Consider the following 27,691-nt stretch of genomic DNA (forward strand, 5'->3'; position numbering starts at 1 on the left):
TGTCTTGTTACATCTGTATTTATACCAGTTGATTCAATCCTATCAATCTCTATTACAAAGGTTAGGGCGTTTCTTATCTCCATTCCAGGGAGTAAAGATTATGCAGCTTAAGCATGATTGTTCGTAGTTAAAATGATTAATTAGCCACCTGGCACTTAGTTGAGGGGTTTTATTCCCTCCCTAACTTCAGGGGAAAATCCCTACCTGGGGAAACAACCTTTCTCAAAGACCTTGGTTAAAACACATAGTGCCAAGAAGGTGAGCCAACATATTAAGAACAGTATGCCATATATGCCAGGTCCCTTGAAACAGCAAGCATGGACCGGCTCCCGGCAGGTCGTCTTTTCCTGCTGGGAATTATTGATCAGATGCTAAATATTGTGGATCCTAGGTTGTTGACCGATGGATTTTGTTGTATTATCTTACGAAGTGTTGATTTTGTTCTAGGATAGAATACTTGCAGGTCAGTTTGCTTCTTTTGAGGTTTGCATTTATGCTTTGTAGGGTGGGTCAGAGAAGCCTTTACTAACTTAACCTCACTAGGGTGTGACCCTGCCAAAGACTCTACCAAATGTTCTGCATATAAGGTTTCTCTCCCTTCTGGCTGATGGGAAAACAAACTATTCCCAGCTTTGTGTGAGCTCTGGGAATTGTTAGACCTACTGACTTCCTAGTTTTCCCAGTTTTGAGGCATTTCTATGCACTGATCGGTACTTAACCACACTCAAGGGAATGTCTTTACAGATATGCCGAGCTTTCTCTCAGTGTACTTCCCTTCTCTCTTATACTATGCTCAACAAATTCTGTCTTCCTTGAACTCCAGTTCCACCTCAGAGATCTCCAGGCCGTTTGGGTTATCTTCATCTGTGCTGCAGCCTAGAAACTGCTCGAGGCAGTAAGCTGGGGCAATAGTCAAGGCCACTTCTATTTGAATTACCTTCGAGAATGATAGTGATAATATCAGTCTCTTACTAGGCATGAAACAGGATAGTATTTTACATCTGGCGTCTTATTTAATCCATCTGGGGTTGGGTGATTCTGTTCTCTCCATTTAAGAAAACTGAAGCTGGGGTAAAGCAGGCCAGGTACAGAAGGTCAGCAGGGTGGGAAGCCCAGGTGCCCAGCAAAGGACAGTTGCTGGGTGGAACCTCACCCCCAGCGTGGCTTTTCCTCCCCTAGCATATCCCTGGTCTTGCGGTTTGGGCCCCTGCCTTTACTCCCTAGAGACAAGATTTAGGCCACAGTTGTATTTCAGCTCTACGTCCCAAAAGGCAACAAAACCAGACTAGTGACCCCCTGGCTGACCTCAGGACCAGCTGCACTGAATAATGACCCCTTGCCCTGGTGCCGGTCAGTCAGTCAGTGGAGACCACAACCCTGAAAGGACACACCTGGAAAACTGCTGAACATTCTATTAAGATCAGCGGTTCTCAACCTGTGGGTCGCGACCCCTTTGGGGGTCGAACGACCCTTTCACAGGGGTCGCCTAAGACCATCGGAAAACACATATATAATTACATATTGTTTTTGTGATTAATCACTATGCTTTAATTATGTTCAATTTGTAACAATGAAATTGGGGGTCACCACAACACGAGGAATTGTATTAAAGGGTCGCGGCATTAGGAAGGTTGAGACCCACGGGTTAAGATCTTCCCCTGGGACCTCTCCTAAAAACTCTACCTTACAACCATTGGGACAGAGGACCCAGCGCTCTCTCCCTCCTGGGTCCTCTCTTGTTTCCTTCCCCCGAGTCTTTTCCATTTCCTTCCCCTCCCCTAAGGCAGGTTACCATTACCTTCCTCACTCCCAAGCAACTAGGGCCCTTCCTTTAATTCTATAACTTGTTTCCTAAGCCCATTTCTTCTAGAAATTATTTTTCCTATCTCTGTGATTTTATAAATAAACTGGATGCCTAATGCACGAAATTCGTGCAAGGGGCTCAGCCCTCGCAGCCCTGGCTTCGTCTGGAAGGTCGTCCGGAAGGACTTCCGGAGGTCATTCAGCTGTTCGGACTAGAGGCCCGGTGCATGGGCTCGTGCACCGGTGGGTCCCTCGGCCTGGCCTGTGGGGATCAGTGGACCTCCATGCCGCTGCAGCCCGACCTTATCTGCCAGCTCATCAGGCCCCAGCCGCTCCCTTTCCATGTCAATCCCACACAGCACAAAGTAATGAGGGAAGCAGCAGGTGGCCGGGGAGGAGCCCGGGCCGGGGCTGGGTGCCGCACTGCTTCCACTCATCCTGGCCCACTATGCCTACCGCCACTTGGGCACATGGGGAGTGTCCACAGGAGAGGTTTGTACCCCTGCAGCTGCACTCGCCAGCTGTGAGCCTGGTGTCTGGTGCCATCTGTCAGCTGAGCGGCGCTCCTGCTATGGGAGCACACTGACCTCTAGGGGGCAGCTCCTGCATTGAGCGTCTGCCCCCTGGTGGTCAGTGTGCATCATAGCTACCAGCCGGTTGTCCAGTCGTCCGGTCACTAGGCTTTTATACTAGTACTAGAGGCCCGGTGCACAGATTCATGCATGAGTGGGGTTCCTTAGCCTGGCCTGCACCCTCTCACAATCCAGGACTGGGCCAAAACTGGCAGTCCGACATCCCCCCGAGGGGTGTAGCAGTGCTGAAGCAGCAGGCAGCTGGGGAGGAGCCCCAGCCAGGGCCAGGCGCAACTCTGCTGCCACTCATCCCGGCCCCACTGCGCCTGCCACCACAGCTGTGCTTGCCAGCCATGAGCCTGGCTTCTGGCTGAGTGGCGCTTCCACTGTGGGAGCGCACTGACCACCAGGGGTCAGTTCCTGCATTGAGGGACTGCCCCCTGGTGGTTAGTGTAAGTCATAGTGACCAGTCAACTGGTCATTCTGGTCGTTCGGTCATAATGGTCGGTTAGGCTTTTATATATAGAAATGTTCTCTTATAGTTTGGGTCTTGGCTCTGAATTCTTTCCTAGCCAGAACCCATGTACCGAGGTTGCTGATCCCAGGTGCCTTTTGTCTACAACAAAAGGACAGGAACTTATTTTAACAATGTTCATAGAATGGTTAGGTCTCCTCCTAAAAAATGAATTGATGATTCACAAACACAAAATAGATTTTGTTATAGTGTTCCTTTTTTCCAATCAATAACCCAGCTTACCCATCCACCATCTTCATCAGTCTTGGGTCTAATTAGGTTTGACTGCTTCCTAAAAATCAAATTTATCCTCAACAGATGAAATAGTGACATTCCGTCAAACCTGTTTTTACAAATAGGTCACGTATACTCTAGTTAACTCCCAAGCAGGCGTTCCAAACATATCCTGAGGAGGGCAGCATTGTTAGAATAAGAGTTGAACTTTAATGTCTACTAAAAATACTATTGACATTATTTTATGGTCATACTTTGGGTACAATTCCAAATTTAGACACCCCCCAATTAATTAGGTAGAAAATATTCTTTTATAAGAGAATTTATAGTGATCTTTCTTTAAATATTACAACCCTAATAACTACTATCATGTCTTAATGTAGCCATGCCTGGCCAGTATGACTCAGTGACTGAGTGTTGACCTATGCACAAATAAGTGGAACAACAGTTGATATTTCTCTCTCTCTCTCTCTCTCTCTCTCTCTCTCTCTCAACAAAAAAATCAATAAATATATTTTGTAAAAAAGAAAGTTTTTAAGAGAATAGATCTTAAAAGAGGAACATTTTGTAACTAAGTATGGTGACAGGCCTCATCACAAGAGGAACATTTTGTAACTAAGTATGGTGACAGGCCTTAACTAGACTTATTGTGGCCATCATTTTGTAATATATGCAAATATTAAACCATTACGCTGTACCCCTGAAACTATTATAATGTTGTATGTCCGTTATACCTCAAAAAAAATAAATGAAGTAAATAACTAATAAGGAAAATTGAATTCCTTTCATCTGAAAACACTGCCAAGCTTTGAGAGGTGGTCCTGTTGCAACACTAGGCCTGTCTTCAGGACACAGCAAGGCCTCAGAGAAGTGACGGTAGCTGAGACCCTCTCCCTGAGGAACGCCAGGGCTGGGCAGAAGAGAAGTCCCATGGAGCAAATGAGGTGGAAACGACTATGACATATACTTCTTTCCTTCTGGAGGTCCAGACTTTTTTACATTTAGAAGAAACAGAAATTCTATATCAAATATACACTGCCCATAAAATGTTAATTTGCTTCAATCTGAGTTTAACAGCCACCTCTCCTTTCATCTCTTACTAAATCATCTAAGGCTATACCTAGAATTCAATAAGAAAAATTACAATAAAAATGGGTTTTAGAGTTTTCTCAGGTTTATTTAATATCTCTACTGAGAATGGGTAACCCACAATTCAGAACTGCAGCAGGAAACAATATCTTGAAGCTACACTTAGGAGGAAACACATTAGATACACAGAACCACAAGAGACAGTATATACACCATTTCAAAACAGGCGCGAGACTCTTATCCATTATGATTCTCCAGATCCTGCAGAAATGTAGCAAAGTGGAATTCACTCAGTACTGAAGGCTATAGACCATCCGTATCAACTCAGGGAATGAAGATGCACGCTGAAATTCTTGTTAGAATAAGACTGGGTTAGCCTGATTGGACATACTATCCATTGAAGAGCAATGGACATATTCTGCACATATCTGTCCCTCGTCTAGAACACGCTCCACCCCCACTCTCTGTGTGCCTGGCCTTGAAGGGCACTTCCTGGAGGAGGCTTTCCTACCCACGCTGCCCAGGTAGTTACGGGGTTGTGCAGAGCCTAGTGACACAAGGCACTCAAAAAATATTTGTTGAGTGAATGTAATGATTAAAGGCTCAGTTTTTAAATTTCATTTTTCAGTCTTCTCTGACACTGTTTTTCAATGACCAGTAGTGAGATCTGAGAGTATATAAACAGAGTTAAGCACACCACCACGTTGAGTTCTAACAGTATATGCCCCTATCACTGGGGGTGGAAATCCCTATGGGAAACTTTTGAAATCTCATGATGTTAAATTTAACCCAAGTTAAAAACAAGAAACCAGCTATCTTCTGTCTTTTCCCTTTAAAATTTTTGGTTCTTGCCTCCTTTTGAAAGGAGGCATTACAAATAAAATTCTAATTCAAGGATTCTCACACTTTAGTTTGACATGAAATGTTTTTTAAAATATTTTTATTGATTTCAGAGAGGAAGGGAAAGGGAGAGATAGAAACATCAATGATGAGAGAGAATCATTGATCGGCTGCCTCCTGCACGCCCCACACTAGGGATGGAGCCCACAACCCAGGCCTGTGCTCTGACCGGGAATCGAACCGTGACCTCCTGGCTCATAGGTCAACGCTCAACCACTGAGCCCCGCCCGCTGGGCTTATTCATCCTTTCAAATTAAATTTTCTTTATTAATTTTTAGAGAGAGAGAAACATTGATTTGTTGTTCCATTATTATGCATTCATTGGTTGATTCTTGTATGTGTCCTGAACGGGATTGAACCCGTAACCTTGGCATATCGAGAGGATGCATTAACCAACTGAGCTACCCCGCCGGGGCTGTTCACACTTTTAACTATCTTTTTATTACAAAAGACAAGCTCATTGTAGGAAATCTGTAAATAACAAGAGAAAAAAAATATTCATTTTTTTAGCATTGTTAATATTTATTTAGTGTACTCCATTCAGTCCTTTTTCTATGTGTACAAAATGGAAATTATTCTCAATATAGCCATGCATCCTGTTCTTATTTTCCCCCTAAAGAGTCTTACGTGTTTTCTAAAATTAATAAAACTAATAGTTACTCATAAAAATGTTTTTAGAGTGCACAATAAAAAGAAAAGGACATCTCCCACCCCAAACCCAAATGTAGCAGTAACAACTTGAAGTGCTAGGTGTGTATTCCTTTTTTACTATTATAAGCATTTTGCCATATTATTAAATATTCTGCACAAAATGCTTCCAAAGTCTGCATTATATTCTACTTAAAAGTATGCCATACTTCTTTAACCATTTTCCCAGTTTTTCCTACAGAAGCAACTCTATTTCTTTAGAGTGTATTCCTAGAAGTGGAATGACTAGGTCAAAAGATAGGAACATTTTCCAGACCCTTGACGCCTACTACACAAGTACCCTCCAGATAGGTGGCCCCAGTTCACACTCCACCAGCAGCACATCAGCATGCCTGTCTCACAAACTTGGTCTAAGTCTTTTTGATCTTTATACCCCTAGAGACTAGGATCATACATGAAACACTCACTTATTCAACAAATAATTACTGAATGCCTACTATGTGTCAGATGCCATTCTAGCTTCTAGAGACCCAGCTCTAATGGATATTGTGTTGTAGCAGAGATGGGGGAGAGTGAACAAGGGTAAAATTATAATATGTCAGGTAATAAGTGCTCTGGTCAAAATCAAATCAGGGAAAAATTAGAGGGAAGAGGGAGAAATACAGGGTTTGCCATTTTATAAGGGGCAGCAGAGAAAGGCCTCACTGACCAGGTGGCTTTGGAGCAGATATTTGAAGCAGCATGCTGTGCAGGTAGTGATGGGATGAATACTTCAGGCGCTGGAAAGGCCTGGAGTTGAGCACATGCTTAGGGTGTATGAAAAGCAGAAAGGCCAGGCTGGAACAGTGAGGGAGAGAACAGTAGGAAATGAGAGAGAGAGAGAGAGAGAGAGAGAGAGAGAGAGAGAGAGAGAGAGAGAGAGAGAGAGAGAGAGAGAACACTCAGGGAGGATTTGTTAGCTTCTTTAGGACTTTGTTATTCTGTGTGAGATGAAAAGCCATAGGAGGGCTCTGAGAAAAGAAATTACATGATCTGACATATTTTCAAAACATGACAAGCTGCTGCGCTGAAATAGAATGTGTGGGCTAGGATTGCGGGGGAAACCAGTTAAGAGGCTATTTTGAAAATTCAAGCAAGGTAGGATGATGGCCGACATTAGATAATAATTGAGATGATGATAAATGGGTTCCAAATATACAGCAGTGAATCTTGCTCAGGTGTTGAATGTCCATTGTATAAGAAATGGAAGAGTCAGGCATGAGTCCAAGGTTTTGGGCAATTGAAATTATGAAAATACCACTTATTGGTAAGAACAAGACTGCAAGAGATTTTTTTTTTTTTGACAGTGAAAAAATTGGGGATTTTACTTTTGGGTATGTTGAGTTTGAAATATTAGTCATCTCCCAAATTTCCGTGGTGCTCACAACACATTGGTTGGTTGCCTTTCTGTCCCATATCTTTTCCATTAAAAAAAAATCTAGGTAGAAAAACAGCCCCTCTCTGAAACATACCATTCTCAGGGAAGAGGGAAAACAACTATGGTGGGATAGTGCGATAGCTCGTGAAATACCTGCTCAAACATGGCATATGCCACTTATGCTCACATTTTATTGGCCAAAGCCTATTTCACGGCGGAGTCTACTGTCAATGGGAGGTACTGCAAGTCACATGGCAATGGGAGGATTATTCACCCGAGATGTATAGTACTCTTACATAAGGGCAGTGAATAATGGGGACAACCATATAATCTACCACCTCAGCCAAGTGGAGATGTCAAGAAGGCAACTGGATTTGAATCTAGGGTTCAAGGTTCAGGTTTCAACAATGGTTTTTGAAGTAATAGGGTTGACTTACTCAGAGAAGGAATGTGGACTGAAAAGTGTAGCCCTGGGACACTCCAATGCTTGGAGGTAAGAGAAATGAGGAGGAACTTGCAAAAGGCACTGAAGAGTGGCCAGTGGGGTAGGTGGAGGACCCAGAGAGTTGAGTTCTGGAAGCCAAAGAACTCAGTGTCAAATGCTGCTGAGAGATCAAGTAAGATGAGAATTTAAGATTGATCACTGTGCCCGGCTGGTGTGGCTCAGTGGTTGAGCATGGACTCATGCACCAAGAGGTCACCAGTTAGGTTCCCAGTCAGGGCATATGCCCGCGTTGTGGGCCCGATCCCCAGCAGGAGGTGTGCTGGTATAGGAGGCTGCCAATCGATGTTGATGTTTCTCTCTCATTGATGTTTCTCTCTCTCCCTTCTCTAAAATCAATTAAAAATATCTATAATAATAAAAGGGTAATATGGTTATTAGACTGGACACCTGAACCACCTTCCAGATGTCCAAACATCCTTCCTGACAAAGTCAGGGCCCAAGGGAAGCCAGCCCGGTCCTGGATGCCTGCAGGTGGCCAGAGGAGGGAAAGCCCAGGACCCGGATGCCGGAGGGAAGCTGGTGCTGGCAGCTGGGGTCAGGAAGGCCTTACTTTGGCATGCGTTTTCGTGCATCAGGCCTCTAATATATATATATATGATTGACCACTGTACTGAGTGGGATGGAGGTCAAGGACAGGGTGAGTGGAGATACTGACAAAAGCCTGATTGGAGTGGGCTTCTGAGAAAATGGAAGAACTACAAGTATAAACGACTCCTGTGAGTTTTGCTGTGAAGGGAAATAGGAAAGTAGTTGAAGGGTTTTTTAGTGTGTTATTGTTTTAGTCTGTTTTTCTAAGATGGCAGAAATAACAGCATGTTTATAAAAATCCAGGAATTTTGTGTCCAACCAGGGCTGTGGATGGAGCCTGCAACTGAGGTACATGCCCTTGACCAGAATTGAACCTGGGACCCTTCAGTCTGAGGGCCAACATTCTATCCACTGAGCCAAACCAGCCAGAGCCACAAATAAATTCTTTATTGGCATAGCTCAGAATATCTCCTATTCAGTGAATTCATATTAGGATCACAACATAGTCTATACTTGAAATAGCCTGGCCATCACTGGCCCACAATTACCAAGTGCTTGTTTCTGATCCAGGCAGACCTCAGTGAACCTAAGAAAGCCAGAGGTCACAGCCAGGAGTAATTTCACTGTTCTGGTTCTCAGAGGAGGGGATCATCTGGATGAGACATCCACCACCCTAGACCAGCAGGAGTGACTGGGTTGTTAACACTGCATTATCTTCCTTCTTCTAGTCAGTCTCTCCCTCTCTCTTTCTCTTTCTCTCTCCCTCTCTCTCTCACACACACCATAGTATATAGTAAGCGCTCAATAAATTTTGACATGGGCCAATCCATACAAAAAGTATCATAAATAAATTAAACCAATCCAAGCAATTCCTTGGAAATTCCAATACTATTGGTATTAGACCATCTATCACCCAATTCTTTAATGTCCTTCTAACTCACCTGACCTGCTATAGTTCCAGGAGCAATCTAGTCAATCACCTTTAAACAGGATTACACAAAACAGAGATAATAGGATTCATATGGCAAAAGGATTTCTTTAAATCATGATCTTTAGGTGCTTTTAAAAATAGAGATTTAAAAATATTTAATTAACACAACTTCCAGGAACTTATTTCTTACATAAAGTGTGGTAAACTTGTAACTTCTCTCCTCATCATTTGGGCGCACCAGTCCTCAGTTCATCATCATCAGGTGGTGAATGGTGTGATAATGACAGCACCTTGCTGGAACACCATGTATATCAATATTATCCTTCATAATCACATAATAAGCATAGGTAAGAACTTCGAATGGCTCAAGAACACTTCAGGGTTGACTTGTTTCTTAACATTCAGAATGTTGATTGTGCATTTGAATGAGAGTTGAAGTCAAGTTCAAACTATTCTGAAGATGAGAAATTTACTTGTTCTAAGTAATACTAGTTGGTAGCTTCAAGTTTTAGCCCAAGAACTAATTTATAAGTGCTAAGCTAGAATTTACCTTTGACTCCAATAAAAACTAGGCACTATTCTATTATACACTATAAAGATGCTCTCAAGTATTAAAGAGGTTAGGATTACTTTAATCTGCCATATTAGTGCTGTGCAAAAGAACTTTCTGTAATAATGGAAATGTCCCAAAGCTGCCCTGTCCAACAGGTAGCCACCAGCCAGCCACATGTAGCTACTGAGCAAGTGAAAATGTGCTAAAGCCACTGGGGGACTGAATTTTTAATTTTCTTTAATTAATTTAATAGCCCTATGTCACAAGTGGCTACCATATTAAAGCACAGTACTATATTGTTATATCCTGATATAAAAACTTTCAGTGAACACAAAACTCTGAAAACTGGCTGTGTACAGATCCATTAATGTATATGTATTTTACCATTGGTGTAGAACGGAGGAAGTATATATTACAAACTTATGGGGTGTCCTCCCAAAATGTATACACACTTTGAATAATTTTTAATTCAAATGGGCTAAATCTGAAAAGAAAGAAACATCAATTGAGCTACCAGCTGTTAAAGTGTGTATACATTTTTGGGGACACTCTATATGTTTGTGGGCATGTATACATCAAATATAAGAACACATCACAAGCTTGTAACATTAGATGCCTCGGAAAAATAAATGGGTAACTAGGGATCAAATACAATTTTAAAATTTTAATAGTCTGATTAATGCTAATTTCCACACCTTGCCCCAAATTTCTTTCCTACGTGGTTCAAGTCAATGACTGGCAGTTGAACTAAATATTATCTTGTGGATAATAAGGTGGCCTCTAAGTAATGTTTGCAAGTAAATCTCCACTGTAACAGACAATTCCTTGGCTTCCATAATATCAACATCCCACCACAACCCATCCTGCCATCCCCGTTGCAAGCAATCCCTGTTAGATCTGGCTAGTTGTTCTGACTACTGAAAATGCATATATTTGCTTATTTTAGAACACAATGAATATTTTGTTTCTACTTTCTATATAGTGTTACTTCTCTTGGGCTCTTCTGCTCAGCAGTGACTTACAGAGCTAGACCATCTGATTTCAAATCCTAACTGCTCCTTACCAGCTGAGTATCCTCAGACTCGCTGTGTATCTCAGATTCCTCATATACAAAACTGAATAAGATCCCTACTTCACTGGCTCTTTGTAAGGATTAAATGTTTTAATGCTGGTATAACTAGCTAAAATTATCCTGTTGATAGCTATCTTATCTAATAATAGACAAACATGGTAATTAACCATACCTCCGACACGCTTCCCATTGGCTAATCAGGGCGATATGCAAATGAACTGCCAACCAAGATGGTGGCCGGCAGCCAGGCAGCTGAAGTGAACAGGAGGCTTGCTTGCTCCAGTGATGGAGGAAGCCAAGGTTCCCCGCCTGCCGCTGCTGGCCTCTGAGCTTGCACTCTAAGAAACAATGTTACAATTATAAAAGTTAAACAAAACCCAGAAACCTGCTTTCGGCCAGCCGGGCTTCAGCCAGCAGGATTGCAACAGTGTTTCAATTATAGAATCCAAACAAACCCAGATCTCTGCTTTCAGCAGCCGAGGTCTCAGAGCTGTAGCCGGGCCTCAGAGCTAAAGCTGGCTCTCAGCTCCAGTGACAGCCACAGAAGGTGAATAAATCCCAGAATAAAAGAAAAAAAGGAGAAGTTGGGAGCTTCAGTCGCCCACCAGCCTGAAAACGGCCCTCAGCCCCTCACCCAGACTGGCCAGGCACCCCAGTGGGGACCCCCACCCTGAAGGGGGTGTGACCAGCTGCAAACAGCCATCATCCCCTCATCCAGGCTGGCCAGGCACCCCAGTGGGGACCCCCACCCTGAAGCAACAAGATGGCGGCTAATTTGCATACTGAAGGCGGGCGGCAGTGGGCAAGGCTGTCAGTGGTCTGGGACCAGATCTGTGACCCTGCCGGATGGGGGGCAGCGCTTGAGGCTGTCTGCGGTCTGGGACCCAGATCCATGACCTGGCAGGCGGGGGCAGTGCTTGAGGCTGTCTGCTGTCCCGGGACCTGGATCCATGACACTTCCCGGCGGGGCGGCAGCTCGCACAGGGGCGGATCGACCGGGGTTGGGCAGGGCAGGACGCCTGGCTTCCGCCCAGCCCCAGTCACTCTGGGCAGGTGAGCAGCGCAGAGAGCCTCTGGACAGGGGAGGCAGGCTGGCGGAGGGCAGCCTGTACTCCCCACATGGCGGTGGTGACAGCTGTGAGCGCGTCAAGCGGAGCCTGCAGGCTGAGCTGAAGTAGCGCCTGCAGGCCATCAGCACCCAGGAGTGGCTGCTCAAGATCTGCCTCCTGGCCCAGAAGGTACAGGATCGCAGGGACAGCCACCGTGGTGGGCCAGACTGACGTCCTCCTGGCCGCACCACGGGGGTTTGCGGATCTGCAAAGCCAGAGGCCCCAGCATGCGAACATCCCCCAGCACACTGTCACCCTTCCGCGCCTGCAACAGTTGCAAACCAAGGCGTGCACAAGTTCCCCCTGCCTCTCCACCGGACTTCCATCAACCCAGCATGCCTAACACCCCCACAGGATGTGCACACATCCCCTCTGATGCGCTCACGTCCTTTGGAGAGTGTCTGGGTGTTCTGGGTGCTGAGGGTGGGCGCCTGTGAGATGACAGTGAGAGGGTGGAGTGGTGATGCCCTGTTCCCACGAGGCCAGTGCAGCTAGGAGATCACCTCTGGGGGGTTAATGCAGGTGCTGAGGTGGGAGCAGATGCAGACAGACACACCTGGTGGGTGCGGGCGGCCCTCGCTGAGGTGGCTTCGGTCAGCATTCAAGATCAAGAACCCAGAGGTAGAGAGGAATTCCATCCTCTCAGTGAAACAGTGGGCTAGTCGGGGCGACTGTAGAGGAGCAATGTGCACTTTGGGTGCCAGCACCCATGAGCGAAGGCTGCCCTGACTGAGCCTCGCTTGTTTGGGGCCTAGCGCACTCCTGCCAGGCAGCGGGTGACAGGACGTGCTTTTCCAAATTAATAAAAGAAAACGTTGATTCTCCTGCTGCCCATGAAGGTGGAAAGTGAAGTGGGGAGACGTGGGGAGTGAGCGAGGTGCCCTGTCTGGGGGTTCCAAATCTGCTGTTGGTTTCTTTCACTGCTGACTAGATATATACAGATTGTCCCCCCAAAATGTATACACACTTTGAATACCTACTAATTCCAATGGTTTTAAGCATAAGAAAGAAACAACAATGGAGCTGTTATCTGTTAAAAGTGTGGGCACAAACAGGTAGTTGGACATAATCTGAGGGGTCTCAGATTGGAGAGGGTGAAGGCCAGACTGAGGGGCCCTTCCCCTCCTCCTTACCCCCGTGCACGAATTTCGTGCACCAGGCTACTAGTCCTATATAATAAAAGCCTAATATGCTAAGTGTCTGGTCGGACATTCAACCAATCAAAGAATAATATGCTAATGATATGCTAAGGCTGCTCAACCGCTCACTGATGTGCACTGACCACCAGGGGGCAGACGCTCCAACCAGTAGGTTAGCTTACTGCTGGGGTCTGGCCAATTGGGACTGAGTGAGATGGGCTGGACATGCCCTGGAGCCCTTCTGCGATCCCGCCCCGGCTGGCCAACCTCCTGTGTCCCTCCCAGGCCCTGATTGTGCACCAGTGGGGTCCCTCGGCCTGGCCTGCACCCTCTCGCAATCTGGGACCCCTTGGGGCACGCTGGAGAGCTGGTTTCGGCCTGATCCCGCAGGCCAGGCTGAGGGACTCCACTGGTGCACGAATTCGTGCACCGGGCCTCTAGTAATAATATAAACAGGTATGTTTTTACTTTAAAATCTCATTTTAAACATCTATAGCCCTTAAAGATGAACACACAATTCTGTATTTTGCTCGTTTATCAAAATGTAATATTATCTATCACTAAAGGATATATTTTCTTAGATTTGTGCTTTAGCAAACACATGACATCCTAATAGCAGACTAATAACATTTCTCTTTATACTGAAAACCGATTTTAGAATTAAGAATTGTTGAAGTCCTAGCCAGTTTGGCTCAGTGTATAGAGCATTGGCCTGCGGACTGAAGGGTCCTGGGTTCGATTCCAGTCAAGGGCACATACCTCGGTTGCAGGTTACTCGCTGGCCCGGGCCCTGGTTGGGACTTATGCAGGAGGCAACCAATTAATGTGTTTCTCTCACATCAATATTTCTCTCTAAAAATCAATGGAAAAATATCATTGGGTGAGGATTAAAAAAAAAAAAGGTGTGATAGTTTTGTGAAACCAGGAAACTACAATCTAAAAAATATACACAATGAATAATAAATTCTGTAAAAAACATAAGCATGATTTTTAAGGTAAAATGTATCCAATTATACAGTTTAGCTCTTAACACATGAGGTAAAAAAGGATTTATGTTACAAAAAAAAAAAAACCCAACCATTTATTTATCAGGGGGAAAAATCCCAAACTAATAAGTGAACTGCTCTTATTTATGTAAGACATTTATTAAGAAAAAAAAGCATCTTGAGGGACCAGGACCATCTTAATCTGCCAGTGAAATCAGACAACTGAAACACAATGTAATAGAAATGAAATTTCTCTTTTTCCATAAAACCAAGTCTAGGAATGCTAGTAAACTTAAGTGCAAATGTAAAGGCTGCAAGACCAATTTTCTATATAAATCCTCCCAAAGTCCCATTTCAGAGACAGGGATGAGCGAGTTAGGAGAGACAATCTCTGAATCCACATTTTACATTCAATTCTTTGCTTCACTGACTTCTGACAGTTTGGCGAATTGGAGGTCAGCATTTTTTTTAAATGCCAAAACTTGACAAATACAATTTGAGAAAGACAGTATAAATTCCAAATGCCTGTGCAGTTTTCTGTAGTTCCTAGCATTCTACCTCAAAAAGTTATTAGATTTAAGACATGTCATTTCCTTTATTTAGATGGTACAATTTTAGCAAAAAACATTATCCAAATTATAGGATAATTACGGTAACACTAAAATCATATACCCAAAATTCAAGTGTTATTATGCCTTTTGTTATTCTGGGTTATGTGGGGTCTGTGTAGGATGATGTATGCAGAGATTAACTTTTCTGGGTGTGTGGGTGTGTGGCAGGGGATGGATTTCCAATCTGATCCTAGCTCAGTTTCCTATGTTCAGAAATCTTCCTCTTTGGAACTGGATACTATTGACCACCAATATGGTCCACTTAAATATAGGTTTCCATCCCTCATCCTCCCTCCCTCTGCCACGGTCTCAAAAAATGTGCCACCTTACCTAGTTCAGGACCTGATTAGAGATCCATTCTCAGCCAAAGCTGAAAACAAGCACACTTGACCTCTGATAGTTCCCAGATTTCAGCTTAGTATAGAGAGGAGTCATGGGCCCTTGACCGTCCTCTTCTGTCCAACATTATTCTTACAACTATTCTACTACAGGAGCTATTTTCCTTTAAAATACAGTGGGGCCTTGACTTACGAATTTAATTCGTTCCGTGACGGAGCTCGTAACTCAAATTACTCGTATGTCAAATCAAAAAGTGAACGAGTGAGACACGTGATGCTGGGCTAATGTTGTGGCGTTCACTGTGATGTTCGTTGCGCCAACTAGCAGTGGTGTATCTGAAGCTGGCTCGTAACCCGAATTTTAGCTCGCAACTCAAAGCAAAAAATCGGCTGAGAGACGGCTCGTATCTTGAAAAACTCGTTAGGACACTCGTAAGTCAATGCCCCACTGTATTGAGATTTGTATGTTTAAATATTCAAATGCTACGGAAGAGGACAAGACTTAAGAAGTATTAATTTGGAAACACACACACACACACACACACACACACACACACACACACACACACACGAAACCTGAATGAGATATCTTACTTTGAGACCCAAATTCCCTGGTTTTCAAATTTAAATTTGACTCTAGTTTAAAAGGAAAAAGGTCCAGAGAGGTCTTACATTTCCTACTCCCACAGAAATATTCAAATTGCTTGGTATGTACTATGCTTCTTCTTATCCAACTTTGCTCAAACAAACTGTAAAATACCAGTGCACAACAGCACTAAAATAAGACAGAAACATAAGCCTTCAATTCTTATTTAAGAATAGGTATGACCTCAATTAAATCAGATTAGAAAACCAAGTATTGGGAATTGGCCTCTTTTAGGGAGTCCTAAGAAATTTGGAATAACTTCTACACATCAATTTTTATAGAAATTTGTGCACTCGGGGGGGGGGGGGTTCCCTCAGCCTATGCCCTCTTGCAGTCTGGGACCCCTCGGAGGATGTCCACCTGCTGGCTTAGGCCCGCTCCCTGGGGGATCGAGCCCAAGCTGACAGTAAGACATCCCTCTGGCAGCCCGGCAGCCCTCGGGGGATGTCCACCTGCTGGCTTAGGCCCGCTCCCTGGGGGATCGAGCCCAAGCTGACAGTAAGACATCCCTCTGGCAGCCCGGCAGCCCTCGGGGGATGTCCACTTACCAGCAGAGAGCAGACCTAAGCTGCAGTCGGACATCCTTAGTGCTGCTGAGGAGGTGGGAGAGGCTCCCGCCACCACCGCTGAGCTGGCAGCCATCAGCCTGGCTTGTGGCTGAGCAGAGCTCCCCCTGTGGGAGCGCACTGACCACCAGAGGACAGTTCCTGCATTGAGTGTCTGCCTCCTGGGGGTCAGTGTGTGTCATAGTGACCAGTCTTTCTGCTGTTAGGGTCAGTTTGCATATTACCCTTTTATTATATAGGATAGGGACCTGGTGCACGGATGGGGGCCGGCTGGTTTGCCCTGAAGGGTGTCCCGGATCAGGGTGGGGGTCCCGCTGGGGTGCCTGGCCAGCCTGGGTGAGGGGCTGATGGCTGTTTGCAGGCTGGTCACACCCCCTTCAGGGTGGGGGGGTCCCCACTGGGGTGCCAGGCCAGTCTGGGTGAGGGGCTGAGGGCCATTTTCAGGCTGGCCAATACCCCCCCTGGTGACGGAAGCTCCCAGACTCTCCTTTTTTTCTTTTATTATTCTGGGATTTATTTACCTTCTATAATTGAAACTTTGTAGCCTTGAGTGGAGCTCAGAGCCGGCTAGGGTGGGCGGGAAGCTTGGCTTCCTCCATCACTGGGGCAACCACGCCTCCTGCTTGCTCCAGCTCCGTGACTGCAGGCCGCCATCTTGGTTGGGTTAATTTGCATATAGTCGCTCTTACTGGCTGGTGGGCGTGGCTTAAGGCATAGCAAAGGTACAGTCAATTTGCATGTTTGTCTTTTATTAGTGTAGATAGGTATGACCTCAATCAAATCAGATTAGAAAACCAAGTATCAGGAATTGGCCTGTTTTAGGGAGTCCTAAAAAATTTGGAATAACTTCTACACATCAATTTTGAGATATTTCTTAATGAGTTAAGTTATTCTTGTCTAACTATGTGAAATTTTTCAGAGTAATTTTACAAGGAGGGAACTGGATAGAATTTGGTACTTTCCCATCTTGGCAGTGACATGGAAAAACAAATGGCAGGTGGAAAAGAGGAGAGGAAGAACACAAAGTACAGAGTGAATTATAATGGGGGAAAACAGTTTCAGAAAAAAATGAGTGAAGAATTTGAAACCATAAGAGCAGAGAATCAAATTGTATATGTACAATAATTTTATATCTTAAAAAATAAAACTGGAATGTAATTTCATTTAAAATGTACAGCATGCAAAATGCTCTGTAATGGTAAAAATAAATGTACCACAATGTACACTTCCACAGTTTTCCAGTAGATGACATTTATGGATCAAAAATTATCATTATAAACCCTTTAATCAAATGTTATTTGTTTCAGCATTACAATTTGCTTTAATTCGTTAACTTCGATCTAAGTAAGTTTTAGACACTGACCTCATATAGGTAGTTAGGTCCTTATTACAAGCACTCATTTACCCGCAAAGAGATCACGCAGTTATCACTCGTGTGGACAATGCTCAGTGCTGCCTGAACCATCTAAAGTGCATATGAATTGTTCTGATGAAAGGAGACAGAGCTGTAGTTTTGCACTAGATTTTTAATTACTCAATTGTATTTCTTTTCACCTTGATACCATATGATCATTAGAAAGCTACTCACCGAATGTTATAGCCATATTTATGCTAACTGCCCAAGGGGAACTCAGGTTACAGACATGATACAGACTATGGTGTTATAAAAAATCAAGGACACAAGTTCTGCATAAGAGATTTACTTCTCTCCCTTTCTCTTTAAAGCAAGAAGTACCCCACAGTTCAGATTTACATAAGTAGTGCCTTTTTAAATAAATTAAAAGTAAAATGTTACCTTATCTATAAAATTATAAATATTTTTAGCCCATTTTATAGAATGTCAAAATACTTATAAATGCATTATGTCCTAGTAAATACACATGATGGCACTGAAGCCAGTTAAAAAACAAAAGCAAAAAAACCAGTTATTACATGTCCCATCAGAAAAATTAAACCAAATAAGAAAAAAGCAAAAGGAGAAATAAGAAATTTTACAAAATGGCAACTACTATGACCTCAAAGGCTGTATTAAAATGCCTTCCTTCAGTTCAGTAACCAAGGCCATTCTGGAATGAACATTTATGGATAACCAGGTTAGGAGAGTGCTACTCTTCATGCTCAGGGCAAAATCATAAGGTATGTAAAAATAATTTCCACATTCTATAAAGGCAGACGGAAACGGAGTGACTTTAAAAACCACAAACCAAGATTTAGCCCGCATGTTAAGTATTGGCAGGTTTCGATGGAGTGGTCTTCAGTGGAAATAAAATTAATAACCCTATGGATGACTGAAGGTACAATATACTCTGACAGGCCAAAAAGAGAAATTGTGATAAATTTAAGTTAACTAAAATGTTTCCTACTAAAACATAAAAACATGATTTCCAAACCGGTTCAAATTGTAATGTGTCTCTTAGAAATAAGTAGTAGTTTTAGTTCCGTAGCTTGTTGAATTGCCCTTTACATAAAATATTTCCTTCATCTTAAAAAAAAGTGGCTTCTGAATGGCGTTGACTCCTTCAATGTGGGAGAGAAGGCTCAACAAACTTGTTTCCAAGGTCCCTCTGAAGTGATTCATTCCATCAAATCTATAGTATCTCCAAATCAACATGTCGAACTTCAGGATTTCGTTTCTGGAAGGAAAAATCACCACCATGTTATTCAGAACAACACAGAATCTTCTCTTTCTTGTATTCCTTTAAATCACTAAAGCCACTGAAAACATTTGGTCAAACTATTTCATTGTAGCATACTAGCAAGAGAAATGATTTGATAAGGAAAAAAATAAAACCAATAGATGAATAAATCATACTATAAACGATATAGTAAGTAGTCTCACCAATATGAGTTTGTTCACATGTGCTAAGCATTACAAAGCACTGAAAATATGCTCATTTGTGGTAAAAAGAAAATTACTGCAAAACAATAATCAGAAAAAAATACATTGATATTCATTTACTTTAGTAACAATCCATATAGTGTTGGGCCAGGCATTTTGCCAGGAAATGGAGCTATGATTATTTTTTAAAATATATTTTTATTGATTTCAGAGAGGAAGGGAGGATAGATAGAAATATCAATGCTGAGAGAATCACTGATCCGCTGCCTCCTGCACCCCCCCCACTGGGGATTGAGACTGCAACCTGGGCATGTGCCCTTGATGAATCGAACCTGGGACCCTTCAGTCCAGAGGTCGACGCTCTATCCCCTGAGCCAAACCAGCTAGGGCTGGAGCTATGATTATTAAATAAGACTTAATACTCAGATGCCGGGGAAGTCAGGTTAGACAGGGAGATAAGTATAACAATAACCATCCATGAGCTTAGGCACTATGGTTAATAATAATAGTTAACATTTAATTAACACTTACTCTCATGTCAAGTACTGCGCTAGTAAAGGGTTTTATGTACATGTAATTTTAAATCTATCATAATAACCCAACTGTTTTACATATGGGAAAATTTAAGTTTGAAGAAATAACCTGTCCAAAGTCACATGGCTAATTAGTGATGCAGTCAGTGTGGATTCCAGGCCTGATTCCAGACCTCAAGCTCCTAACTGTTACAATATACTAAGTAATAACTCTAGGAACAAAAATGTGAGATATAGCACATATGCTCATGAGATCCGGAAAGGCTTCACTGAGGATATAATACGAGGTTTGAACATGGTACTTTCCAGAGAAAGGATGAAGAGGGTGCAGCCGTGGGCAAACTACGGCCCGCGGGCTGGATCCGGCCTGTTTGAAATGAATAAAACTAAAAAAAAAAAGACCGTACCCTTTTATGTAATGATGTTTACTTTGAATTTATATTAGTTCACACAAACACTCCATCCATGCTTTTGTTCCGGCTCTCCAGTCCAGTTTAAGAACCCATTGTGACCCTCGAGTCAAAAAGTTTGCCCACCCCTGGGAGTCTACTAGACAGAAGAAACAGCATGAACAAAGTCAGTCCAAAATGTAGGCAAGAAGCCAGGTTGTGAAAAATCTTAAATGCTAAGCTCAGGAATTTTCAACTCAGTAAAAACAAAAATATCTTTGAAACACGCCTACCCAGGACCAGGCATTGAAGTATGTACAACAAGCATCTCAAACTCAAAGGCTAACATGGGCCAAATAAACAAGGTTTAAGTTTATGTGGGCGGCAAAAAAACCAAAAGCTTCAATTCTCATAGAAACGTAGGTTTATTTCGATAGAGATATGATGAATACAAAGGGCTGAAATAAATGAGTAATCATTAAAATAATAGAACATTTTAATAAAAATATCTTTTCTTGAACACTAACTTACAAGACACTGAATAACAGCACAAATTAAGCATAATGCAAATAAACCTATTTTTCTTGTTCTCCGAAAGCAAAACATTTCCGGTTGTTCACACCAAACAAGTCAGTCCAAGACTAATGACATGGCAATCGGCTGCTAAAACATTCGCTGCTAGTATTAGTGGAGAGAAATGGTGTGCCTGCACGTAAGACGCGTAAGGGAAATGAATGCAACACAATTATAGTAATCAGTCATTAGCAAACATTGTAGTTCGCTAATGATAATTATGTATAACAAGATATTGTTATAAAAATTAAGTTAAAAATTTTTTATTAAAACGTTTCTTATATACCACTAGAGGCCCGGTGCACAAAAATTTGTGCACTCGGGGGGGAGGGGGGTCCCTCAGCCCGGCCTGTGCCCTCTCGCAGTCTGGGACCCCTCGGGAGATAACAACCTGCTGGCTTAGGCCTGCTCCCGGGTGGCAGAGGGCAGGCCCAATCCCTAGGTGCAGTCCCTGGTCGGGCTCAGAGCAGGGCTGATTGGGGAATTGGGGCACCGCCCCCTATCATGCACAGAGCAGGGCGATCGGGAGGTTGTGATGCCACCCTCAGTCATGCTCAGGGTAGGGCCGATTGGGGGGTTGGGGTACCGTCCCCTGTCACACTCAAGGCAGGGTCGATGGGGAGGTTGTGGTGCCATCCCCTGTCACGCACAGAGCAGGGCCCATCAGGGGGGTTGGGGCTCTGTACCCTGTCACGCACAGAGCAGGGCCCATCAGGGGGGTTGGGGCTCTGTACCCTGTCACGCACAGAGCAGGGCCAATCAGGGGGTTGGGGCCCTGCCCCCTGTCACACACAGAGCAGGGCCCATCAGGGGGTTGGGGTGCCGCCCCCTATCACCCACAGAGCAGGGCCGATCAGGGGGTTGGGGCGCTGCCACTCTCACACTCAGGGCAGGGCCAATGGGGAGGTTATGGCTCTACCCTGTCACACACAGAGCAGGGCCGATCAGGGGGTTGGGGCGCCACACCCTGTCACACAGAGCCGCAGGGCGATCAGGGGGTTGGGGAGCTCCCCCGTATCAGGCACAGAGCAGGGCTGATCAGGGGGTTGGGGCGTCTTCCCCTGTCACGAACAGAGCATGGTGGATAGGGAGGTTGTGGCCCCGCCCCCTGTCACACACAGAGCCGCAGGGTGATCAGGGGGTTTGGGCGCTGCCCCCTGTCATGCTGATCCCGGTGCCGGGAGGCCTGCGCTCCGCTGATCCCGGTGCTGGGAGGCATATTACCCTTTTACTATATAGGGTAGAGGCCTGGTGCATGGGTGGGGTTGGCTGGTTTGCCCTGAAGGGTGTCCTGGATCAGGGTGGGGGTCCCCACTGGGGTGCCTGGCCAGCCTGGGTGAGGGGATGATGGCTGTTTGCAGCTGGTCACACCCCCTTCAGGGTGGGGGTCCCCACTGGGGTGCCTGGCCAGTCTGGGTGAGGGGCTGAGGGCTGTTTTCAGGCTGGGGGTGACTGAAGCTCCTTTTTTTCTTTTCTTTTTTTTTTTTTATTCTGGGCCAGCTTTAGCTTTGAGGCTTGGCTCCAGCTCTTAGGCCTCTGCTGCTGAAAGTAGGTTTCTGGCCTTTGCTTACAATGTTGCGATCCTGCTGGCTGAAGCCCAGCGGACTAAACCCCCCTGGGGTTTTGTTTAGCTTCTATATTTGTTACATAGTTGCTTAGAGTTGCAGCTCAGAGGCCAGCAACAGCAGGCAGGGAATGTTGGAGTCCTCCGTCACTGAAGCAAGCAAGCCTCATGTTAGTTTCAAGCTGCCTGGCTGCCGGCTGCCATCTTGGCTGGCAGTTAATTTGCATATTGCCCTGATTAGCCAATGGGAAGGGTAGTGGTCGTACGCTAATTACCATGTTTCTCTTTTATTAGATAGGATTATATTGGCTAGGCCACAGAAATATTTGTTGTGGGCCACATGTGGCCCGCGGGACACAAGTTTGACATGCTTGGTGTACAACAATGAACAGGAAACAAATACTACTTGTCCTTGATGAACTTATGTCTAATAAGGATAAGCAGGCAATAACAATAGTTTGCCACTACAGAGCAAAGGAAAGGTGCTGGCTTATTTTTTCCCCATGGGTACATAATGAAAGTACACCTAACTCAATTTGGGAGAGAATTAAAAGTGCAAAAAAAGCCCTGGCCAGGTAATTCAGTAAGTTAGAATGTTGTTCCAATACACCAAGGATGCGGGTTTAATCCCATTCAGGGCACAAAGAAGAATCAACCAATGAATGCATAATTAAGTGGAAAAATAAACTGATGTTTCTCTCTTCCTTTCTCTCTCTCTCTAAAATCAATCAATAAATAAAAAAGTTTAAAGTACAGTTAAGTGTAATATAATGATACTGTGAGAATTCTCGGAGGGGAAAAGAGAGTATATAAAATAACTAAATCTATACCTATTAAAGACAAAATAATGTTTAAATTAGGAGCAGTATAAGACTTTAAGTAAAAATATAACAGTAAATATAAAAAATGTGAGAAGTATTAAAAATGATTATCTCTGAAAAATAGAATTAAGGAATGAGGAGGGTGAGGCTGGTGACACTTATTTCTGTTATAAGCTTTTCGGTTCTGTTTGATTTTATAAACTTTGTATACTATTTGGTTAAAATTGTAAAAATACATCAGCAGTTGGCAACTGGTGGTCCACAGACCACTGGTGGTCCTTGAGGTCCAAACAGTTGGCGACCGCTGGTTTAAGGAAACCTATGGAGCAGCAGTTGCCAACTGGTGGTCTGCGGACCACTGGTGGTTTACGAGGTCCGAAAGGTTGGCAACCACTGCTCTAAGTGATCTGATAATCTGTCAGGATCAATAATTCTTAACTTAAAAGGTATGCTGGGAACATTTACATATTACTCATGTTAAAGGAATCTATGTATATAAAAGCCTAAGCTGCAGCAATCCTGAGAAAGAACAAAGTAGGTGGGATCTCAATACCAGATATCAAACTGTATTACAAAGCCACTGTTCTTAAAACAGCTTGGTACTGGCACAAGAACAGACATATAGATCAATGGAATAGAATAGAGACCCCAGAAATCGACCCAAACCACTATGCCCAATTAATATTCGACAAAGGAGGCAAGAGCATACAATGGAGTCAAGACAGTCTATTCAATAAATGGTGTTGGGAAAATTGGACAGATACATGCAAAAGGATGAAACTAGATCACCAACTCACACCATACACAAAAATAAACTCAAAATGGATAAAAGACTTAAACGTAAGACGGGAAACCATAAAAATACTAGAGGAATCCACAGGCAGCGAAATCGCAAACATATGCCGAAGAAATTTCTTCTCTGATAATGCTCCTAGGGCAATGGAAACTAAAGAGAAAATAAACAAATGGGACTACATCAAAATAAAAAGCTTTTGCACAGCAAAGGAAACCATCAACAAAACAACAAGAAGACCCACTACATGGGAGAACATATTTGCCAATGATACCACCGATAAGGGTTTAATTTCCAACATTTACAGGGATCTCATGAAACTTAACAAAAGGAAGATAAACAATCCAATAAAAAAATGGGCAACGGACCTAGATAGACACTTTTCGAAAGAGGACATACAGAAGGCCGAAAGACATATGAAAACCTGCTCAAAGTCACTAATTATACGAGAGATGCAAATCAAAACGACAATGCGTTATCATCTCACACCTGTCAGAATGGCTATCATCAACAAATCAACAAACAACAAGTGTTGGAGAGGATGTGGAGAAAAAGGAACCCTTCTGCACTGCTGGTGGGAATGCAGACTGGTGCAGCCACTGTGGAGAACAGTATGGAGCTACCTCAGAAGACTAAAAATGGAACTCCCATTTGACCCAGTGATCCCACTACTAGGAATATATCCCAAGAAACCAGAAACGCCAATCAGAAAGGATATATGCACCCCTATGTTCATAGCAGCACAATTCACCATAGCTAAGATTTGGAAACAGCCTAAATGCCCATCAGCAGATGAGTGGATTAGAAAACTGTGGTACATATACACAATGGAATACTATGCTGCGGTAAAAAAAAAGGAACTCTTGCCTTTTGCAACTGCATGGATGGAACTGGAGAGCATTATGCTGAGTGAAATAAGCCAGTCAGTGAAAGATAAATACCACATGATCTCACTCATTTGTGGATTATAGAGAACAACATGGACTGATGAAAAGGGACAGACCCAAAGTCTGAGAAACAGCGATCAGGCTATCAATCCCCAGAAGGAAAGTTGGGGAGGGCGGGGGTAAGGGGAAGAGATCAACCGAAGGACTTGTATACATGTATATAAGCCAAACCAATGGACATGGACAACAGGGGGATGGGAGCATGAGTGTGTGTGTGGGGGGGAGGTTGGGGGTTAATGGGGGGGATGAGGACACATTTGTAATACCTTAACTAATAAAAAAAAAAAAAGTAAAAAAAAAAGAAAAGAAAAAAGAAAAAAGCCTAAGTGACCGAAAGACTGGTCGACCGGTCGCTATGATGCACACTGACCACCAGGGGGCAGTGCACATCATAGCTACCGGTCAGACTGTCAAACGATCAGCCAGTCGCTTAGGCCTTTATATATATACTAGAGGCACAGTACACAAAATTCATGCACTGGGGGGGGGGGGGGGTGGGGTGTCCCTCAGCCCAGCCTGCGCCCTCTCGCAGTCCAGGAACCCTTGAAGGATGTCTTGACTGATGGCTTAGGCCTGCTCCCTGCAAGTTGCCATGGAGGCAGGAGAGTTCCCGCCACTGCCGCTGTGCTCACCAGCCATGAGCCCAGCTTCTGGTTGAGCGGCACACCCCCTGTGGGAGCGTAATGACCACCAGGGGGCAGCTCCTGCACTGAGCATCTTCCTCCTGGTGGTCAGTGCACGTCATAGCGACTGGTCGTTCCACCGTTCGATTTGCGTATTAGCCTTTTATTATATAGGATAGATGTACTGACAAAAATCTGGTCTCGAGTAAAAGAAACCAAAAAGTTAATTTACTCTGCTGTTTTAAAAATCATTTTCAGAGAAAAAACTAATCAAATTCCTAATATATAATGTGACTAACACAAAGCAGATACACAAGGGTTTGCCGAATGAATGAATAAATAAAAGAGTATGATTAATATCCTTAAATGTTAATTTAATGTTAATATTAATATTTAATACCTAACAAGCTGCCATATACACAATAGAAACTGAATAAATATTTGTTAAATAGAATTGAAAATCACTAATTGGTGTCCAACTTTTAATTTTCCTTCACTTATTGATCTATTGTGTCCCAAGCACTGTTTAATGCAAATGGGAACATTTTACATACCACAGATTTTATTCCAACACTCATATTATGTAGAGATAAAGACCCAATTACATAATCTATTTTGAAATGCTACAGTCTCAAGTTAAGAAAATGCTATAGGAGAATGCAATTAGGAGAATGCAATTACAGAAGCAAACGACAAAAGTACAGAGTATTTAACTGGAACATTACTTATTAGGAATTTGCAAATGCTATGGCATCTTCCCATTTCCAACAGAATTATTTCCTTCCAAACACAAAAAACTTCATGGAAGTATAGAGAAGGGTCGACCAACAGATTGGAATATAGAGGCAGGACAACAACAAAAATCTTTCAAGTTAACAGTTCAAAGAACTTCAAAATAAGAACAAGATGTATCTCACATTTATAATATGGGACTTTGTAAATTAGCTTCTATTATTTTTTACATCTTTACATAGAACTATGCAAATTATACAGTTTAAGCTAAAAGTACCACCTATTCTAGTAGTTGGACCAATGACATTACTCAACAGAGATCACTATTCTGCTGCAGAATTTTCTCACTGAGTGTGACCTTCCAAAGTACTTCAATAATTAGGAAAATTTAAACTTAGAAGGCAAGCATTCTTAGATACTAAAAAGGAGGGAATATGCCGGTGTACAATGGTTCTGTTTTCAAAGAAAATCAGTTTATTTTCATAAGAAGAAAGGAGAATTATATTCATGCATTTTCTGTCTGTGCCTTAACTATAAAGAATTTCCTTTGACTTAAGATTACTTATGCCTTATTACCTTAGTCTGAGATGTTTTCACCTGGAAATGTGGGTTAAATTTGGCTTCCTAGTTTGAAAGGCTTACATAATTGAAAAACACTTATGACATAGTTCAAACTATTAATGATTAAATAGTGTTATTAAAACATAGTTATATAAAGAACAACGTAGACTGATGAACAGGGACAGATCCAAAGACAGAGAAACAGCGATCAGACTATCAATCCCCAGAGGGAAAGTAGGGGAGGGAGGGGGTAAGGGGAGAGATCAACCAAAGGACGTGTATGCATGCATATAAGCCAAACCAATGGACATGGACAACAAGGGGATGAGAGCATGAGTGAGGCGGGGGGGGGAACCAGGGAGGTTGGGGGTTAATGGGAAATGAGGACACATTTGTAATACCTTAACCAATAAAGAAATTTAAAAAAACCATAAAGTTAGCAAAAAATAGTAAGCTTATTTGATTATAATAAGAGTATAGTTGAGAATGATCAATTTTGTATTTATTTTTAAATCTGGCTTCTGACTTCTTGTTTCTATTAAACAGTAAAGCTAAAATATTGAATTTAAAAGTCCATTATTTTCTCTGGAACAGACAGAATGCAAATGCAAAGTTTATTCATGCTTGTGTCATCCTGCATAAAAATAATCATCTCACATTTTATTTAAACAGTGGTTCTCAAAATGTGCTCCAAGGATCACTGGGGTTTTGAGACCTTTTGAAGAGAACTCCAAGGTAAAACTATTTTCATAATAACACTAAGATGTAATTTGCCTTTTTCACTATGCTGACCTTTCCTCTGATGGCATAAAAGCAATGGTGGATAAAACTGCTGGCACCTTTGTACAATTCAAGGCAAATGGTACCAAACTACAATGGCAGTCATTTTGTTCTTTTATTGACACTCACAATTAAAAAAGAAAAAAAAAAAAGGTAATTTCACTTTAAACTGTCCTTCACGAAGTAGTTTAAAGTACTGGTTTAGCCCTAGCCGGTTTGGCTCCATGGATAGAGCATCGGCTTGTAGACTGAAGGGTCCCAGGTTCGATTCCAGTCAAGGGCACATGCCCAGGTTGTAGGCTCGATCCCCAGTAGGTGGTGTGCAGGAGGCAGCCAATCAATGATTCTCTCTCATCACTGATGTTTCTCTCTCTC

General features: G+C 43.2%; 1 protein-coding gene across 4 annotated transcripts in view; it reads right to left on the minus strand.

Moving 5' to 3' along the window:
- Positions 1–17,667: 17,667 nt before the first annotated feature.
- Positions 17,668–27,691, minus strand: part of SLC30A9 (solute carrier family 30 member 9) — an 80,355-nt gene continuing 70,331 nt past the window's right edge. For all 4 annotated transcript variants that reach the window (XM_059672390.1, XM_059672380.1, XM_059672370.1 and 1 more), the window contains one exon: positions 17,668–18,794. In XM_059672390.1, coding sequence (XP_059528373.1) covers positions 18,750–18,794 — 45 coding nt within the window. In that variant the 3' untranslated portion in view covers positions 17,668–18,749. The remainder of the gene's footprint in view (positions 18,795–27,691) is intronic.

This window comes from Myotis daubentonii, chromosome 1 (assembly GCF_963259705.1).
Source record: "Myotis daubentonii chromosome 1, mMyoDau2.1, whole genome shotgun sequence".
Taxonomy (NCBI): Eukaryota; Metazoa; Chordata; class Mammalia; order Chiroptera; family Vespertilionidae; genus Myotis; species Myotis daubentonii.